The 22,076-nt window shown below is 39.5% G+C and overlaps 1 protein-coding gene across 2 annotated transcripts in view; it reads right to left on the bottom strand.

The window, feature by feature from the left end:
* Window positions 1-22,076, bottom strand: part of DEPDC1B (DEP domain containing 1B) — a 94,170-nt gene that overhangs the window by 63,850 nt on the left and 8,244 nt on the right. For both annotated transcript variants that reach the window (XM_063086485.1, XM_063086484.1), the window contains exon 2: window positions 20,225-20,490. In XM_063086485.1, the coding sequence (XP_062942555.1) occupies window positions 20,225-20,490 (266 nt within the window). The remainder of the gene's footprint in view (window positions 1-20,224; window positions 20,491-22,076) is intronic.

Consider the following 22,076-nt stretch of genomic DNA (forward strand, 5'->3'; position numbering starts at 1 on the left):
AAAGATGTCGTAGTTCAAATGTCACACTTTTCACTTGGTAATTTAAGGCCCAAAAAAAGAACGCAACTTATTAAAAGCCTGAAAACTAGCTGGCCAAGAGAGCAAACCATCTTGCACAAAAGATGTGCAAGCCCTTTTAATAAGAAAATTATGAAATGTCATTCAAAGACATTAAAGAACTAAATTGATAGAGAAATATATCATATTTGGTGAATAAGATTCTACATAATAAAATACCAATTTTCCCCTGGAAGTTATATAGGTACAATGAAATTCCAGTGAAAATATAGAGTTTTTCATGAAACATAATAAACTAATTTTAAAATGTATATGGAAATGCGAAGTGCCAAAACAATCAAAATATTCTTAAAGAAGAAGAACAAAGTGAGGTGACTTGCCCTACCAGATGTCAAGGCTGATGAAGATGACGTGACAGGGCAACACTGATGGCATAAACCACGGTTTCTCAACCTCAGCATTAGTGTCATTTGGGGCTAGATAATTCATTGTTGTGGGGAACTGTCCTGTGCACTATGAAATGCTCAGCAGCATTCCTGGCCTCTACCCACTAGACGCTAGTAGATCCTGCCCCCAGAAACACACCTGTTGTGACGACCAAAAATTTCTCCAGACATTGCCAAATGTTAAGAAAACCATGGACCTAAACAAAGAGAATCCAAAACAACACAAACTATATTAAGAAACATGATTTATGACAGAGCAGACATTACAGATCAATGGGAAAGCATGAACTGTTCAATGAATGGTACTGGGCCAACCGGTTATCCATTTGGGAAAAATGAAACTGTGGCAGACTACCACATTTCCATAGGTGTTTGCAACAATACCTCCCACCCACATGCTCTTCTGCATGATCCTGCCACTACTGCATCAAGAGGCAGAGAGTATCTCTCTACCCTTTCTAGCCTGAGTGAACACCCTCTAGTTGCTTTGATGAATAGAATATGGCAGAAGTACTATCCCTTAATTGGCTGGAACTCTGTTTCTTCCTCTTTGAACTCTAGTTTGCCTATCATTCTTAAGAAGCTCTCTCCTGGAAACCAGTTATGGTGTAAGAAGTGTGACTCACTGCATCGTGTAAGATACTGTGAGGCCACCATGTTGTGAAATACCTAAGCAACAGGAAGAGGCCCTAGAAGATGAGGTACAGCATGGAAAGAAACTGAGGTCAAGGAGCACCAAAGCTCTAGATCCGTAAATAAAGAAGTCATCACGGAGGTGGATTCTCCAGCCTCAGCAGCTCCATCCCTATTGATCCACTCTACTCTCACACTCAAAACAGATGCCCACCTAAGCTTTTCCCAAATTCCTGACCCACACAGTTATGTAAAAATTACAAAGGTGGTTTTAAACCACTAAGTTTGGCATAGTTTTTTACACAACACATAACTAGAACAGCAATTTGTGGCATTTGCATCAGGACCAGGCAGTGAATGAAGGCTTGAAGGGCCTCACAACGACTTCTTAGCTAGAAGCTGGAAGAACAGTAAGAAAGCTGAGGAAAAGATCAGTGTATTACATATGGTGGAATAAATTTCAGTAAAACTGTCACCTGTAGTAACATAGGAAATAGAAAAGGTGGATCTGGCTAGAGAATTTTCCATAACAAATGATGAAAGTACCAATTGATTTCTTTTAACTGCAAAGTATGGATAGAGAGAAATAAACTAAAGAAGGAACTCTTCAGATTTTTAGCAGATTTAGAGGAAATATAAAGAAACCATGACTTGACAATTCAAAAACAAAACTCTCATCCTCAGTCTCTGCGAGCAAAAGATTCTCAAAGTAAAAATGGCTTTATGGCAAAGATCAAATCCAAGGTGTTTCTAGTAAAATAGGGTCTCAGGATAATCTCAGAAAGATTTAAGTCAGTACTTCATAGACCATCTCAGTTAAAATAGCAAGCGTTTTGTAAAAGAAAAAAACAAACCACTCCTCCCGACTCTACTTTCACACTCATTACAGAACACTTCTGTGACCAGATGTGTGGGGGATTTTCCCCACAACAAGCAGTTCTCCAGTAAACACCAACTGGGTGTTCTATAATTCAATTTAATTCTTATGTTATCTACCTGGAGCTAGTGTCAGATCCCACAAGCTAAAGGCTCAGTCCCACAAGGCTGCCTCCCATTTCACACACCAATCTCAAATCCCAGGTTGTGACCTGTATTTCTGCCCAACTGGTTATAAATTGGGGTTTCCACAACAATCCCCCCACCCCCTTGGATTTGATAATTTGCTAGGATAGTTCACAGAACTTGGGGAAACACTTTATTTATGTTTACCAACTCATTATGAAGGATAGTAGAAAGACCACAGATGAAGAGATGGACAGGGTGAGGTATGGGGGGCTGGACACAGAGCTTCCCCACCCTCTCTGGGCACGCCACCTTCCCAGCACCTCACCTTCCCAGCACCTCCACACAAGGAAACTCAAATCTTGTTATTCGAGAGTTTTTACAGAGCTTGATCTCCATTTCCCCCCATGCTTTATAGACCTTTCCAACTCTCCATCCTCTAACCACTTGGTCTTTCTGGTGATTGGCCCCACTCTAAGTAAACTCATTAGCATAAACTCAGGAGTTATCAAAGGGATCCGTAATGAATAACAAAAGATACTCCTATCACTCAGAAAACTCCAGGGGTTTTAGGAGCTCTAAAACAGAAACTGGGAACATATATATTTCGTATTATAACAGAGGTTTCTAAGAATCTTAAGGGTGTTGCACCAAGCAGCCCAAGACAGGGAAGAGCCTGTCTCAGAGGTTTGTGAATGTGACCTTGCCTAATGAAGTAAACTACAGTAAGATTTATAGGAAAACTCGACATTAGGACAGTAGTTCTAGCAGAATCACCAACCACTTGGGCAGTTCAAATGTAAATTGAAAATCACATCCACTTGGACATTTCAAAATGAAAAGAGCAGCCAAGACTCTCAAGCTTCTATAAGCAGTGTAAAAAGAAAAACTTTACACAAATTAAACAGTTTAATTGGGCAAAGAACGATTTGTGAATCGGGCAGCTGTCAGAACCAAAATATGTTCAGAGGGACTCCAGGGCTGCCGTGTGGTTGGCTAAGATTTATACACAGAAAGAGGAAAGTAACATACAGAAAATGAAAATGAGGTACAGAAACAGCTGGATTGGTTGCAAGTTTAGCATTTGCCTTATTTGAACATGTTTTGAGGAGTTGGCTGACTGCACTTGCCTGCACTTAGGCTACTTGTTATATGAGTAGGTTACAGTTTGTTTATACTTCAAGTTAGCTTACATTTCACTATGTCTGGAGCAACCTTTAGGCCAAACTTAATTTAAAAATCCCCCACCCCCCTTTTTGGTCAACCTCTAAATTTTGAGGCTGACCAAAACCTTAGGCGTTGACATCATTCTCTGTCACCATCATAAATAGACTTCTTTTCCTCAAATCCTACTGGGAAATATTAGAATAGTAGGTTTTATAAGGTGGAAACAACAATATTTTAAAAACTGATTGATTAATATCAGGTTAATTCAGATTATTTTTTTGTTAGAGCTGAAGCAGATGGGACTTCCTTATTATATTGGAATCTCCTGGTTTTAAGAAAAAAACAAAAACTGGTCCATTCTGGGATCTCTATGATTCTTAAAATTTCTGTTTAATTATGTGTTACTTAACATGAGTGACTCCATTTTGGTTTGGTCTGATCTGCTGGGGGCTAATGCAGGAGCTCAGTCCAAAACAATGGCCTCCCATAGTTTTGTTTAACAGAAGGAAGTATCTGAGAAAGCTATTCCACTGCAAACATGGAATGACTTTAAGCCATTTCTTATGAAAAAGGAAGAATGATTCAGAGCCAAAAGTCCTGAGGATAAAGTCAGAAACCACACAAAACCATTCCCAGGAAGCAGAACTGTGCCCTAATCAAGGAATAGTAGACATACATCTACTTGCATTTCAGAAGTGCTATGGACCAGTGATTGTTATATGTGATGTCATAATGGGATGTAAATAACAAGCCTTCATGGAGGGGGTGAATGTAGTTGGCAAATGAAAGGAATATTGTGGCCAGAGGCAAACTATGACAGATTGTGTTTTTGGAGGATAGCTACAACAACATCTCCTATCTCATATGCTCTTCCAAGATGTGACCTTGACACTCCCCCATTAATAGGAGATTCGTTCTCTACCCTCTTGAATATGATTGCTTTGACAGAATACAGCAGAAGTGATGCTATGCCAATTCCAGGCATGCACCTTACTGCCTGACAGTTTTCTCTTCTTGCCCTATTGGAAATACTTGCTCTTTGAATGTTCATTCTTGAGACACAAACTCCTGGAAGCCAGCCCTCATTGAAATATGGTGACTACCCTAAGAGCATCATGCTGCAAGCACAACCTGCATGCAGATGCCCTAGAAGATGAAACCTCATGTAGAAAGAGAGAGGGGCCAAGAAGCACAAGGGTATCACATTTGTGAACGGAGAAAGAAGCCATCTTAGAAGTGAATGTTCTATTCCAAGTGATGCCTTCTGGGTAAGGGGCAAACTGCCAGATGCTGATGAGCTCTTTCTAAATTCTTGACACAAAAGACATAAGCAAAATAAAATGGTCAACTTAAGCCACTAAAGTTTGGGCTAGATTGTTTCTCAGCAATAGAAAACCAGAACAATCCCTAATTTACACCATGAATAAAAATATGGGCAAACCCAGCAAACTTAGGGCACAATATAAAAAAACATATCTCTGACCTTGGGTAATGAAGAGACTCTTTTTAAGCCACATATGAAAACCACAGAGCACAAAGAAAAAGACTGATACATTCAACTACAGTAAAATTTAAGAACTTCTCTGATCATCAAGACGCCATAAATAAAGATCTTTGCAATCCTTATAATTGACAAAGGATTAATATCCAGAATATATATTTTTAAACTATTAAGAATCTATAAGGAAAAAAAATTCTAAAAGACATGAACTAGGCATTTCCAGATGTGGAATCAAGAATGATGAATAAACATATAAAAAGATACTCAATTTCATCAGTAATCAAGAAAAATTCAAAATAACATCGCAATGAAACAGCATTTCCCACATGCCAGATTGGCAAAAATTTAAGTCAGTCAATATCAAATATTTTCTACAACTGGAATAAAAATTAGCACACATGCTATGTAAAGGTGAACATGCACATATCCTCTAAACTAATTCCACTCCTAAGTAATTGTAGGTATCCTAAAGAAACTGTTGCATGTATGCAAATGGAGACATGTCTATAAATGTTCACGGCAGCACTGTTTATAACAGCAAAAAACTGGAAGAAACCCAAATCCCCACTGAAAGGAAAACAGATAAACATTTCATGGTATACTGATACAACAGGATACAGTACGATGGTACTTCAAAAGGTCATGGAAAGATAGAATTAAAAGATAATATGAATTGTTCCATAAATGTTTTGAAGTACGCTCATATAGTAGTGAGAATTCAATGAACTACAATTACACACATCAACACAAACGAATCTCAAAAATCATGAGAAACAAAGAACAAGTCAGAGAAGAATACATACTCACTGATATCTTTAGTTCAAGACAGAGAAAAGCACTTCAGAAACAAAACCAATACATTGCTTAAGAATACAAGTACAAGTGATAAAACAATAGAAGCAATGGAATAATTAACAGAGAAGTCAGGACATTGATGACCTTTCAAAAGATGATGCATATTGTGGGTAAACAGGCGCTTGCTTTATTATTCTTACATACAATTGTTCAGATATAGTTTATACACTCTCATATGAAAGATATATCTCTTAAGAAAGTTGAGAACATCAAAAAGAGCAGAGTTCCCTCTAGTGGGCTACATTTGTATTTCCTTTAAAAACTGTAAATTTAATCCTAACATTGTGATCATGGATTCCAGAATTATAAAATCCTTTAAATCCTCTAGAACAAGCTCCACGTTTGTACACTGAAGAAATTAAGACCAGCAAAGTAGCTGGCCACAGCTAATCATTCACCAATAAAACCCAGGTCTCCTAGTGCCACTGTCATTGCCAAATACTTGAGAACCCTGAAAGAGCCAATCAATCCTTCAGGACAGATCCTGAGTGCTGGCTAACTGGATCCAAATTCTGAATGGAGCCAAGCAGCCATTTGCTCACTGGAAATTACATACATACCCTGTGTACTCAGGAAAACCACCAGCTAAACAATAGTTGAACTTTGAGGCTTTCATTAGCTGTCTGTTCCTATTTATGCTGCTAGAGTCAGCTGCTGCTGGACGGCCCATTTCACCACCTGGACCTGACTAATGAACTGTGACCTGCAGTCACTTTTAATAATATCCAATTAGGACTGAACAGGTTTGCATCCCTCATTTATACAGCAAACTGGAATGGGAAGCTGGGCAGGAACTTTCTCCATATAAGACAGCCCCTCTCTTTGTTCTGGCAGAGTGATTTCTGTTTTGTACTGAAGGTTGCATCTCCCTGGTTTGCAAGATGTTTGTCAAATAAAGTCTCCCTTTATCTCCAAATTCTTTTCCAGGGAATGTTCTTAACATACTGATTGGAGAAAAGCAATTAAAAAATAGCCCATACCAAAACTACTATCATTTTTTGAATTTTCTTAGAACAAATTAGAACTTAATATCTAATCAATAAATAAAAATATTCTAGGGCATCTAACCCACAAGGAAAACAGTTTACAAATCTTAATTAACTTGACTGATAAATGACAGATCTCTCAATGCAAAACAGTTCCACAATATATGCTAAAATTATTCTTTTAGTATAAGCAGAAATTTACAGCATCAACACCTTTTGCCAACCTGCCTCTTTGCCTTAGTAACCTAAAGGCTTTGTACCCAAAAAACAAAACAAAACAAAACAAAAAGCCAAACAACAAAAAAGCCAGATATATTACAGGAGCTTGTCTCTCTGAGACTGCTGTTTTCCAGAAACCTACAGGTTAGGAAAACACATAGCAATTTTCCAGGTTTTACTGTGCTCTGTAATTCCTTTCCACATATTTTGAGCCACAGTAGTGGTACATAGTTTCATATCACCTAAATGTTGAAAAACTGCTAATGATTACATTTCCCCAAACTGGTTGAAAGTATATCAGGAACACAGAATGTTTGAGGAAAGGAAAATGGGAGATGAACCTGGAGAAATGGTTTCCAGATTAAGAAAAGCTTTCAATTCCAAGCTTAGAAAACTTTTCTTATTCCATATGAATAGAGACTCCATCTTGTACAAAGGATCTAATAAGTATTTTTGAGAAGGGGAGATGTGAGCAGTTCTAAAAGTCACTCCTACTTTATGTTAATAGTAACTACTGAAAAAATAAATTCCATTTGCAACAGAAGAAAATACAAAATACCTATGATGTAGGGGGCTGGCTGATTAGCTCAGCTGATTAAGGTGTAGCCTTATAATACCAAGGTCAAGGTTTTGGATCCCCACTCATACCAGCCAGCCCCCCCCCCCACCCAAAATACCTATGACTTAAAGAAATAAACAAGATTTACAGGAAAAACTACAACTATTTACAATAGCACCAAAGAACACTACTTAGATCTAAATCTAACAAAACATGTTCAGGACCTATATACTTAAAGCTACAAAACACTGCTGAGAGATTGAACATCCAAGTAGACAGAAAGACATACACCTACCATGTTCATGATTTGGAAGACTCAATTTTGTTAGCATGTTAAATCTCCCCAAATTGATCTAATGATTCCATACAATTTCATTCAAAAACCTAGCATGAATTTTTACAGAAATACACAAGCTGATTCTAAAATTTATATAGAGAACTGGTCAGTTGGCTCTGTTGGTTAGCACATATTGCTGATAATACCAAAGTCAAGGGTTCAGATCCTCATACCAGCCAGCCACCAAAAATTAAATAAAACTTATATGGAAAGGCAAAAGACCTAGAATAGCCAAAACAATTTTTAAAAAGAACAAAGTTGGAGGACTCAAACTACCTGATTTAAAGATTTATTATAAACCTACAGTAATCAAGACACTGTTATACTGGAGAAAAGCTAAACATATAGAACAATGGAGTAATATATGAGTCAAGTCAGAGGACACTAAATGGTGCTGTATCCCCCTAGGAAAAATATATGTGCTGGGAACCAAAGAGTGGAAGCAGAAGGTTCTTCCCATCCCCACAACTCTGGATTCTGCAGTTAGCATCTTGCCCCAAAAGGGACATACTCTTACCAGGGGACATAACAAGGGCACTTTGAACCTCTCGTGCCAGGGAGCAGCAGGTGAAAAGAGGAATCGCTATCATGACAGGGGTAATTGATACTGATCAGCAGGAGGGAGGGCTGCACTTAATGATGGGGGCAGGGACAAATACCTGTGGGTACATGTGAGATCTGCATGGCGCCTCTTGGTACTTCCTTACCCCACTATAACTGTGAATGGGCTTGTGCAGAACCATCAACCTGAGAAGCACATGATTTCCAAGGGTCCAGGTCCTCAGGAATGAACATTTGGGTCACACTACCAGGTAAGGCACCCAAAGCCTGGCCAAGGTGATGGCTGAGGGTAAGGAATTCACAAAACAGAGTTGGCAGAGGGAGAGAATGAACCACAGTTGCCTCCGTGAGACCAGCTGCAGCAACAGGGGCTGTAGTCTTCCTAGTAATTTCTATTTTCTAGGTTTCTGCTTAAGAAAGCCCCAGGAACACCTTTAGGGAAGTGTATCTGAGCAGCACAAGAAATGGACTGTGCTGGTTGTGACAGTGCATGACTCAAGTCTCCCTTCAAGAGGCCAACAGCCCCCAGGAGCACAGCAGGGTGACAGAGACAGTCCAATCCTTTCTGTTTGTTTGCTTTGATGGCTGGCCAGTAGGGGGATCTGAACCCCTGACCTTGGTGTTACAACACAGTGCTCTAACCAACAGAGCTAACCAGCCAGCCCTATCAGAAGACACAGGACTCTTCCAGCAGCAACCTTTTCTTGGGACTGTCCATCAGCCTGGCCAAGACTATCTCAGAACTGCACCTCATGGTCTGGGGCTCTTCCTGCCTCAGCCTTCTTCCTCTCTCTGCTTTCACTGAGGTCAGACCTGCATCACACTCTGCAGGCTCACTGCATCAACTCCTGCTCCCTTCCTGTGTATCCCTTCCAGGTACCCCCACCCCTGGCATTAAATCTCTTGCACATCTAGTCCCACCTTGGCATCTCCTTCTCTTCTCAGGACTGAACTAAGAATCTTCTATTAATTAAGTACTCATTTACGTGTGATGACTTCAGATCAATGCAAGCAATGCAAGCACCTGCTACATACCAGACACCACTAGGTAACAGATACAAGAATTAATAGCAGTCTTGGCACTCAAGAAACTTAAGAGTCTAGCAGCTATGGCCTGTGGGCCAAATCCCACTGCTTGCTTTATTAAATAAAGTTTTACTGGAACACAGCCTTACCCATTCGTTTACATATTATCTACGGCTGCTTTCTCCTACAACCTCAGATTTAGGAAGTTCCAACAGAAATTCCATTACTCCACAAACACTCACTATCTGATACTTTACAGAACAAGTTTGCTGACCCCCGGTCTAGTAGAAACAGATTTATGAGAATATTTACTTGCTTCTTGTATAGACCCCACCAGGGCAAGGACCTGTATCTCTAACAACTGGCACATTCAGTTTGAACACTACAAGCTATAGGATGCTTGGTAAATACCTATGTCTAATCTTGGTGACCAGTATATCTTAAAGACTGAAATGCTGGCATTCTGTCTTTGTAGATGAGGTCACAGAGGTTCAGAGAGTGTAAGCAATTTGCTTAAGATTATATGAGTAGTAGTAATGGAGCACTGGGATTAGCCCCCAGGCCTACCTCACTCCAAATCCTGAGTTTATTATACTTCTTCCATTACTGGGCTCAGCTTATACTTAACTACAGCTTATTTGATGTGGGAAGGACTGAGCCACTGTCACTGAGGAACAGAGATGGGGTGATTATTGCTTAATTCCTTCACAGTAAGAAAGAAAACTCCTTACTAATTAACCTTTTAACTTATTTCTCAATGAATACTAGGCATTACCCTGGGTGTTGGGGAAACAGATAAAAAGCAAATTCTTTCACAGCCTCATCTCCCACCACTCCCTGTGTAATGATATCCAACTTGTTTATGGGATTCCCTCTACCTTGATCACCCTGATCAACCCCTCTCCCTTTCTTGCCTGGCAAATACCTATCAAATCAAGAGTCCCCTCAAATGGAGCAAACTATTTTCTGACTGATTCACGAAGAGTAATCCCTCAATCCTGCTACAGCATTGAATTCACATCCTGCTACAGCACTTGGAACAATGAATTCTAATCTGTCTTTCTAACTGAACTGTGGATAGGGTCATGCATCTAAAGTGAGTAGCACTGTGCCTGGCATACAATAGGCACTTCAATAATGCTTGAGAAAGAGAGGACAGGGAAGAGAAGCAGCATATATGAGAATCTAATTAACAGACACCCCAAAACACAAAATAGTGCTAAGAAGAGGCCAGAACGTAAGTGATGATCAAGTAATTATTGAAATGCTGACTAAGCACTAGTTGCATTAAAAATGCTTAAACAGACTTTGCTTTCTGATGCTTACATGAAACGCTTGTCTGGCCTCTCCCATTCCTAGTTTATGAGCTTATTAACTCCACCAATTCAGAGAGAATGGGATACCCCACCTTTCAAGAACTTTTATAAGTCTAGTATTACAAACTGCATCTCAAGGCAAGGTCCCACTCTTCTCAGCAAGTTACAGTTTAGAATTACCTGAGAAAAACTGATTAATGCTGTATTAGTCTGCTTTCTGTCACTGATAACTGAATACCTGAAACTGGGTAACAAAGAAACGAAATTATTTCTTATGGTTTTGGAGTCAGGGAAGTCCAAGGTCGAGGAGGCACAACTGGTGAAGGCCTTTTTATAGAGTCCCATGGCAACACAGGGTATCACATAGGAGGGCAGAGCAAGAGCACATTCACGTGCTTTCTTCCTCTCTGTAAAAAGACCCCAGTGTACTCCCTGATAACCCCTTAAACCATCAACCCCTCAAACCATCAACCCATTATGAATGGATTAATCCATTCATAAGAGCTCTGTCCAATCACCTCCCAGAGGCCCCAGTTTTCAAACACCCTAGCCTGATTTCCCACTCTCTTCACACTGTTACAATGGGGATCAAGGTTCAATGAATTTTGGGGGAACATTCAAACCATAGCAAATGCCTATATAATCTTTATTATTTTGTTTCTAGGCCAACAATATTTGAGAACCACTCTTGTTCAATCCACCTTCTCCAGCCAAAAGAGCTTTCCTTTCTGTCTAAAATAGGAGAGTTCAGTGATGTGTGCTCCTTTGCTATTTCTGGATTCCTTTGCTCCATTCCTCATTTAATGAAGCTCGTGGATAATAACAAGGCATCATGAATTCACAGGAAAAAAAACCTAGGTAAGGATCAAAGAAAAAAGAGAATTTCAAAGGCAAGTTGGTGAAGACCAAGTGGATAAAACAAATAAACAGAAAAGGAAAGGATAAAGAAATCTGACAGAGAACATGAAACAGAACTGTGACCACAAATGAAGAGACAGGATAGAAAGACAAATCACAGGTTTGAAATTATCATGAGTTGATCATCAAAAAGCCTAAAAAAGGGTATAACAAAAGTTCATTGATAACCAGGAGTTGCCTTTTATGATTCAGTAAAGTATATTTCAACATTTTATTTAACACACCTACATGTACTGGCATCTTTTGCATTCAAAGATGGCAGTGATGACAATGTAACCTCAGAATCACTTTACTAGATCAATATAACGTCCAACCCTGGGTCCACATGTAACCAGTTACCACTTATCCTTGGTAGACTCTGCTCCTGTAACTCAGGCCCACACATACATTATAATTGTTGCACTATTTCCTAAACCCAAAAAGTTACCCCAGTTTTGCTCACTCTACAGGCATTGCTTGTTATATCAATCTGGGTTCGTAGGTGCAGTTGTGAGCAATGGAAACCAATTCTGGCTATTTAAAAAAGGAAGATAACAAGGAGGTCACAAAATCAATAGAGGAGCTGGAGGACCAGGATGGGGGAAGTGGGCACTGAGAAAAAAGAGAAAAGGGGGAAAAAGGAGGCCACACAGCACATACAGAAGGAAACATAGGAGAGGTCATGCCCCAGGAACAGTCTATTTCTAAAGCCCCCACTGGCACTGTGGCCTCTGGATGATGCTTCTGCTTCTATGTACTTCTTTCCCTGCTCCTGCAGGCCACCACTTCTAACACGAGAAATTCTAAATTGTTTCTTTGCCTTTGCATCCCTCACTCAAGATTCCACATCCTAGGTAGGAACACACAAATAGCCAAGGGTAGGACCTGTGCCTGCACTCTCACTACTGAGGATGAAGAGAGAGGGTCTCACTAGCAAGACTTCCACTGTGAGCAATGGCCTCCCACCAAGGCCCACACACAGGGATTCCCACAATATAGGAAAGGAGTTTAGAATGCTTGGCAGCAAAAAAAAGTTGAATGTCCCCTATATATTTTCATCATCATCCCACAACTACAACCTGAATATTCATTCTTGACCCTGTGGGAGGTGTCGGTACACAGACTGTGACATTCACCCAACTCTGGAGGCTCTAAACTCCTTGAGACATTGAATAGGAACAAAGCCATCGCAAGTACTTAGATGGCCACTAAACAGTATGGATGTGTGAAGAACTACAAAGTATTATAGATTGTTAGTTAGCTTGAAAAAGATTGGAGTTACATTCCAGGCCTCAGTAAGGAAATGCTAACTATTAATAAAGATTCTAAATGAAAATAGCAATATCAGATAATGAACAATAAGTTAAAAAAAATTTTTTTAAGTCAGACTTCAGACACAGCTGAAGGACTACACAAAGCAGTTACAGAGTCTAGCCTGGAATCCGGCTATGAAATGTGGGCGCTGCCTTCCTTTCCAGCCCCACAACGAGCATTCTCCCCCATGCAACCCATCACCCCAGCAGCTGCCTTACACATCTCCCTGGATTCTCTGCCTTACAGTCTATTCTGTTACTACTATTCAACTAAATCTGTTCTAGAATACAGACTCTATCCCTGCTCAAACACTAACCTTGACTGCCTTCTCCTTTTGAAATAAGTCTACTCCATAGCCAGAAACTTAAAAAACTCCACCGAATTTACCCCTTCCAACTTCCTAAGACTTCTGCGCCGGCCAGGTCAGTCTCCTTCCTCTTCTCCCATTAAGCTTACTCAGGCATTCATGACTGACAGCCTTGGTCTTGCCGTCTTTACTGAAATACCCTTTCCTTTCCCATCCTTTCCTATTATCCAGATCCTACCCCATTCTTAGGACCCAGGCTGACGTTGTCATTGTTGTCCTCATCCTCCTCTTCCTCCTCCTCCTGCTCTGTGACGATCCAAAAGCTCCAGCTCACACTGACCTCCTGGATCACAGACACAGTTCCTACACTGACCAGGCAGATGACATAATCATGATACAGTCTGGTATAATATTACAGAGAAATGGTGACGAGTGTGGCCACTGGGGTGAATTTGCCATACCTAAAGAATTTCAGGTTTGTAATTATTTAAGACACTGTGCTAGAAGTTAAAAACATTAGGTACCTCCAGGGAAGGGAACTGGGTGGCTGCAGGAGAAGATGTGAAAAAAGATTTTTGTTGTACACGCGCTTTTGTACTTTGTAAATTTTGAATCACATGAAAGTACTACCTTCACAAAATTTACAAAATTTAAAAATAAAAATGAGAAGAAAAATTTTAATGACTAAAACCATTATGCTGGTCACACAAATAAATATGTCAACCCAACAAATGCTAGTATAGCACCTCTGATTTTTATTTGTTATGGATCTTTTAAGAAATTAATTAAACACTGCCTGGTTCTGCTACTTATCTTTTTCATGTATGTATATTCTATCTCTCAAAATAGATTGCCAAGTCAGGGAGATTTCCTTTTTAGCTCCCTCACTGCCTTGGATGAGGAAATGCATGATAGGTACTCAATATTTGGAACCATAAAAGTTTAGAATTAAAAAGGACCTTAAAGATCTAGTCCATCCCTGTCATTTCATATTTGGGAAAATGAATGCCCAGGAAGGCTAAGAACTTATTCAACTAATCACATGACAAGAACCCAGGACATGACAAAATGAATAAAAACAAAAGAAAAATAAAATCACACTTATACATTTGTGCTTTCCTATAAAAACAAAAGACGTCCACTAGAGGGAGTGAATAATCCATTAATTTGAAGGTGAGGTATCCAAAGTAGATCCCTTCAAAAGATCTATACGGTAATGAGGAAGAATTTCTTCCAGGGTCACATAAAACGACTAAAGGGCCATGTACCTCAAACAATTTAAATTCTAGTTTCTTTCATTAGAGGTACAAGTAGAGACTTTTCAAATCTCCAGCTTAAAAAAAATGTTACTAGCTTACAGTAAAATTGATCTTTTTTCTTTCTTTTGGCGCATAGTACTACCAATATTAACACAAGTACCCATTCATACACCAACATTCAAGAATTCCCAAAACACCAAGAAACTACACATCAAGAAACAACAGTTCCATTACTCCCAAAACACACCTTCCTGCTCTCCCTTTATGGTTACCTCCTTCTGCCACACAGTAGTACTCCATTGTATGGATGTACAACAGCTATCAATCCACCACTGAAGGACATTTAGGTTGTTTCCAGTTATTAGTAATCTACAAATCATTTACAAGTTTTTCTATGGCCATTTCTCTAGGGTAAATACCTAGGAGTAAGAATACTAAGTCATACAGTCAATGTCCTTGTTAAATTTATAAGAAACTGTCAAACTGTTTTCCAAAGTGACTACCAATCTAGGCTTCCCACCAGCAACGAATGAGATTTCCAGTTCTCTGCATCCTCACTACCACTTGATATTGTCAGCATTTTATTTTAGCCATTCTAATAGATAAGTAGTGGAATTTTATCATAGTTTTAATTTGCATTTCCCTAACACTTACTATGTTAAAGTAAGTATGTTAAATCACATATGTGATTTACAAATATGTTCTCCCTCTCTGTAGCCTGTCTTCTCATCCTCTTAAGAGTGTCTTTCACAGAGCAAAAGTCTTTCATTTAGATGTATCCAATTTACCATGTTTTTTCTTTTGCAATCAGTGCTTTTGGTGCCATGTCTAAGAACTCTTTGCCTAACTCCAGGACACACATTTTCTCCTGTTTTCTAAAAGTTTTATAGTTTTACATTTAAGTCTATGATTCACTTTGAATTAATTTTTGCATAAAGTATAAGGTTTAAGTTGAGATTCATTTTTTGCATATCAATAGATGGATATCCAATTGTTCCAACATCACCTGCTGAAATGACTAACCTTTTTCCATTAAATTGCTTTTACACCTCTGCCAAAAATCAATTGGCCATATTTGTATGTGTCTGATTCTGACTCTATTCTGCTCCACTGATCTATGTGTCTTTCTCTTCACCAATAACACATCTTCCCTTCTGTGGCTTTATACAGTAAGTCTTTTTTTTTTTTTTTTTTCTTTTTCGTGACCGGCACTAAGCCAGTGAGTGCACCGGCCATTCCTATGTAGGATCCGAACCCGCGGCCGCTGGGAGCGTCGCCGCACTCCCAGCGCCGCACCCTCCCGAGTGCGCCACAGGCTCGGCCCCTATACAGTAAGTCTTAAAAGCAACTAGTATGCTTCCTCTGCTTTTTAAATTAACAACTGTGAAAGTAATATTATTCAGTAAATCTGACAACGGCTACATAACAAACATTAGTTTCAAATTAAAATCAATATTTTGGAAACAGACCAGAAAAAAAGAAAGTATGAGGAAAAGGTAAAGAAAGAGAGGAAAAGAGAAAGAAATGAAGTGGGAGAAAAAGAAAAAGAGAAAGAAGCAGGAACATGAGAATGACACACAGAAGTAGAAACAAGGAAAATGAAAAAGGAAAAAAAAAAGAAACAAGGACACAGAGCCAGGAGAATGAAAGAAAAATTGCCCCTACACATTAGATTTCAACCACTACCACTTGAGCCAGTGAATTCCTGTCTGTAAACTGTGAACATCTTGTCTGTTAGAACCACCCACCAGAGCTGGCATCAATAACAAGAGCAAGTCAAGGGTAAGGTATAGGCTCCAGATCAGGGGACCTGTCTGGCTAGGCTACTGCAAGGCTACGGCTAAGATCTGGAATCCTGCTCACAGCACCAATTGTCTAGCTCTTAATCCTGTTCGAGACACCAACTGTAAAGCTAGGCGACCACGCTAGTTGTTGGGCTCTTTTTCCTGCTGGTAATCCTGCACCAACTGGGCCAATTGTAAAGCTAGGGCTGGGTCTGGAGCTCCCAGACCCCTCAAGCCTGTTCACAGACTGGGTCACAAACCCTTCACATGCCAGGCTGCACACATGCCAGGCTGCACACACGCCAGGCTGGGTCAACAGACCCCTCACACACCAGGCTGTGTCCCCAGACCCTGCACACGCAGGTCTATTGAGCTAGGTAACTGGTCAAAAGGGCTGTATGGGGCGTACACCCGAGGCCGACGCCCACCCATCTGCTTCACCACCATCTGCTTCTCTCTCTCTCTCTCTCTCTCTCTCTCTCTCTCACACACACACACACACACACACACACAATTTGCTTACAATCAATGCTGAACCACACCCAACTTGACCCGAGGCGAGGGCCCTGACCAAACTATTCTATTTTCCCAACAGGACCTCACCCTGCTAAAAATCGACAACAGGCCAAATATTTTTCTCGTTAAATGATCCAAAATAAGCAATCATCATAACATAAACTTTTATTTTTATAGAACCCATAAAGCTAGGTTTAAATAATACTACAGGGCCGGCCCGTGGCTCACTTCGGAGAGTGTGGTGCTGACAACACCAAGTCAAGGGTTAAGATCCCCTTACTGGTCATCTTTTAAATAAATAAATAAATAAATAATACTACAGTACATAATTATCTGTTCACATTCACAGATGGGCAGACACAATGATAAATATGGAATTTCTTTAACTACAACATTCCTGGTGTTTCGCTTAGACGTTTTACAGGGAAAAGTGCCTGGTCCTCTGAAGATGAACTATCCATGCTGTCCACCTCATAGGGATGCCATGAAGATCAAATGAGATCATGGAAATAGAATTGCTTCATAAACTGAAATTTCTTATAAAAATACAAGGTAGTATAACTGGTTCTCCTCCTCCATCAGAAGTCTAGGGTCATGAACCTTTGTTGGATACAGACATCAGCACCTGGTTCAACTACAAACACCTTTCACTGAAATCTAAAATTGTCTTCACCAGCAGAACTCTTTCTAGTCGTTGGTTTGGTAACAAAAAAGAATAAATAGTGCTGGGGACTTCTCTGCAACACCTCCTCTGATTATTATGGACGTTCAGATATTAGGATCTTGCTTTCTTTTCCTAAACATTAAAATTCATTCTTCCCTTATTTTCCACACTTAGCTCTTTTATTCTTTGCGGGGGGGGGGGGGGGGGACGGGACATGGCTAACAACTTTAAATGGATTCACAAACAAATATTACATGCATTTTTAAAATCTAGAAACAATTTTTGACACATTTTGAAATAAGGGCTTTACTCATCATCTTTGTTATAAAATTCCCCATCATATATATGTAATTTCTCTCTTTAAAAAATACAATTAGAGCCTTTATATTTCATGTAGCTTTCTCTAACGTATAGGCCCAAGAAACCACCTCTCCCTTGCTATGTTTATATGAGCATTTAAGTTAAGTATATAATTATTTAAGTATTTATGTTTCCCTTCTCTCCTTTATTTGAGAAGAACTTCTTGAAGAAGACAGCTGATTATTTAATATGATACATGGTACTTAATGCACTACAGAAACTCTGTGAATACAAACATGTTGACTATACCAAATGTTTCTTGTTCATTGTTCTGTATATTTACACATTCACTTACTGATTTATTTGATAAGTCAACCTCATGTTGTAGAAATGGAGGCAGCCTGGCATACCACAAGAGCACAGGCTCCAGGAAGAGAGACCTCAGTTCAAATCCTGACTCTTCCAATACTAGCTGGGTGACTTTGGACAAGTTAGTAACTTTGGCCTTATTAATTTCCTAAACTTTAAAATTAGGGTACTACCACCTACATGTATAGGTGTTGAGTTAAATGATGAATTATGTGATGAGTATGGAACATTACAGATGCTCTAGAAGGGTTAGTTCCTTTCCTTCCAGCAAGAACTCCTCTCCGCTTTGTTCAACATTATCGATACTACTTATAAAGGCTCCTCTTCCACAAAGCTTAATATTTAAAAGTATGCTCCTGAATTTTGACACTTCTTTGACTCCTCATCTGTTTTCAGATCCAACCTGCTGCTAGCCCAAACTCTCACTCCTCTGCTTTCAAAGTTGGCAGTAGCACTCCTCACCTAAGGAACGCAGTAGAGCTCCAGCAGGTGAGGCAGCGCAAGACTTTTTCCTGGAGCACTGGCATGTAACAGTACTGACTGTGAGAACCAGCTGCGGAAGCCTGTGTGTGTGCAACAGCTGGCTGCACACTTCCTAGTTTACTCTCAAGTCAAGGCACCGGCAACTCAACAAATGATTTACATGTCTAAATAGATTTCTTCCCAGATTAATCCAGGCAATTGACAAAAGTCAATGGTTAACAGAACTTCCACTCAGGAAAATGGAAAGTTATAAAGAATTTTCAGGAAGTACTGCTCCCTTTCTGACTCACAAGTATTCTATTAGAAAAACTGGGGGGAAAAGCTTCATTTAATGGAAAAAAAATAAATAAATGTCTTGTGTACTCTTTTTTAAAAGGGGATCATGATTAAGTCTGAAAACTGAAGTGAAACACACTCTGGCAGTCAGTGCTAGGTGGTCAGCACCTAGAATATGTTCCTTTCTTAAACTCCTGAGAACTCATAAAGCCACATGGGACTCAATGGAGGTACCCAATTTAACGTCACAATAGAACAAATTGGAAGTTACTTATCCAGAGAATCTTTCAAAAGCATTCCAGCTAAATCTTGATGGGTTACAAGCAATTAGAGTTTCCCAAGAGAAATAATCATTTAAGAATCCTCAATGAAGTGTGGCATGTGGAACCAGGGCTAGAATTTCCACTGCCTTATGCTAATAAGCACTAAAGTCTCAGAATAGACTGAGATCACCCAAAATCCTAATTAAAAGCTGGATCAGGAAAGCCAGAAATAACCGCCAAAAGGAGAGCCAACTAATTGCCCAGATGACAATCTTGGTATCTTGGAGGCTGGAGACTGCTGATGAAACTCCATGAGGAAGTAAGATTCTAAATGTATGGAAATGTCTGTTCTCCACCCTATCCGTTCAGGACCACCCTAACCCTGCTCTGCCATTCTCAGCAGGTAGTTCAAGATGGAGAAAAAGAAATGGTTCAGATATGAAAGAGAGAGGTTTTCTATTTTATTGCTCGAGTGGAGAGGACCTGCCTGAGATTCAGGTTGTGTGACTTCATTCCTCTTTAGTCTTCTCCCATAGCCTGAATCTCAGGCAGGTCCCCTCCACTACTGCAATAAAACAGCCTACTGTGCAGTGAGAAGAAAGGAAGCATGAGGACAGAGATCTTCAATTTCCCTCCAATCTGGTGGTAAGCGACCACATCATAAAACAGCTGAAACAGGAGCAAAACTGTTTGGGGAAAAGCAGACTTGCATTGTAAGGCTTAATCTGAAACAAGAGGGAATTCCAACACAATTCTTCTGAGCTGTTTAAAGATCAGACACACTTTGCCACTAACTCCCTGAATATGCCAATCCTCATCAATGGGAAAAGCTGACCCCAGAGCTACTGTTTCACGCTTTCAGATTGTCTAGAAGTATAAGCTATTGCAGCCATCCTCCCAGGTGTGCAAAAGGCATGAAAAGATTTACTTATTGAAAAATCATTGCAGCAAAAGACTGCTCTGTAGTGCTATAAGGGACCAAGAAAAATTACAATCAGTTCTACTGCACTAGCACATTCAGTTCTCCACTGAACAAATCACGATTAGAACCATCACTTCAGTGGACCGGGTAAATTCTCTCACATCAGGAAGTTCCAACAGACTGTGACCAGTTCCTCTCGTCCTCCCTCTATTCCTCTCCTTCAGGGTTTACATGCTGCCATTACCTGTATAAGTGACGGTTGTCTTCAAAATCTTCCTGACCCCATTTTCCCTTGACGTCTTCAATAACGTGATTCTTCAGGAATTTTTTCAGCAGCTGGACCGTTTGTTTGCGAGTCACTTCGGGGCCGAAGTTTTGACTGCACCTCAACAGCTCATGGAGCCAATCCACAGCTTCAGCCGCAGTGAAGCACTGCTCATAATTCTTGAATCGACAACGATGTTTCCGCAATGGCATCCTAGCACGAAAAAGCTCCACCGTTTCATTCCACTAGAGGAAAAAGGAGAGAAAGTCATTTAGTAATCAACTGCTTTTTATTAAGGTTATTACATCCCAAATATTTAAAGCAATGAATGCAATTTTTCAATTTAAAAAACTGCCCAAATAACAGATGGAGCCTTGAAAATTTTTACTTCCAGCCTTCAAACTCTGAAGAAAAGTTCTGCAGAATGAATGGTGGTGATGTGTTTACAACAGTGTGAACGTACTTAGTGCCATCAAACTATACTCTTAAAACAGTTAAAATAGTTAGCTTTATGTTATGTACATTTTACTACAGTTAAAACAAAATGGAATCTATCAATAGGAAAAAAAATAAAGAAAATGCAACTTTTCAAGGGTAGTTCATTTATTCATTCAATAAAGATTTATTGAAGATATTGCCATTAAGTTGTCCTAGTAGTGGATTTTTACATAAATCAAAAACATATAATAAATAATGATTAAAACTAAGTCCATTATGCATAATTCACTTCTTGGATCCCCATGTTTAATATGACTTGACTTTATTCAGCAAATATTTATATATAGTTTACTATGAGAAAGGTATAAGACAATAAAATAATAAGCTGCATATAAAATAATAAGATGCATAAGACAATACGAGGGGTCTTCAAAAAGTTCATGAAAAGATTGATATTATCTTTTAATTCTATTTTTTCACAAACTTTGTAAAGTATCCTCATATATTATAGTACTTGATGGCAAAAGAGTACAACACCATAAAGATAAACCTTTTAAAGCTAAATAGCCAGTTTCTGCTTACATGCAAACAAAGTTCTTTGAAATAATCGCTACTGGACACTTCAAGTAACATATATTTAAAACCTCACAGTTCTGAAGCTCTTTTGAAAGAAAACAGAAGTTTAGATATGCTTGGCATCTTCAGAGATATCATGTGGAAATAGTGGACTGGGTAGTTAGAGCTCAGGCTCTGAAGTCCAGTATTGCTGGGTTCAGGGCCTGATCTGCTATTCCCAACCAGGCAACCTCAGACTCATTGCTAGTCAAGCCTCAGTTTCTTCAGCTGTAAGGTAATACTCCATGATAGGCATGTTCCAAAGACCAGACAAGAAATGTCAGTGAAGCCTGTCACAGTGCCTGTCATGTAATAAGTATTTAATAAACTTTAGCCATTATATTATGAGGGTGGGTGTGGCTGTTAGAGCTGCAGTCTTCATTAACCAGGACTTAATCCATCCTCTGCCAATAAACATGTGGCTTTGGTGCAGTTAACAGTCTTCTGTAGGAATTTGTACTAAATAAAAACACAGCGCCTAAAGTTCAGAAAATTTCAAATTAGGGGAGTCGAAAATCATGGAAATTAAAACAGGAGGTGTATGTTGTGCACAGGCAGTGCACACATGCTATTCGATCCACTTTAGTTAAATTCAGAGCATATATATCCCACTGCTTTGATTTTATTCAGGAACGCTTTTAAAAAAACATTCTTGTCAGACCAAGTGCATGCTGACTCACTGTAATAAAGTGCTGGCAATGCTCACAGCATAATGATCCTTATCTTGAAGTTAAACACTGACCATATCAGGACAGAATCAATCCCTGCAGAATGTGAA

Source organism: Cynocephalus volans, chromosome 2 (assembly GCF_027409185.1).
Source record: "Cynocephalus volans isolate mCynVol1 chromosome 2, mCynVol1.pri, whole genome shotgun sequence".
Taxonomy (NCBI): Eukaryota; Metazoa; Chordata; class Mammalia; order Dermoptera; family Cynocephalidae; genus Cynocephalus; species Cynocephalus volans.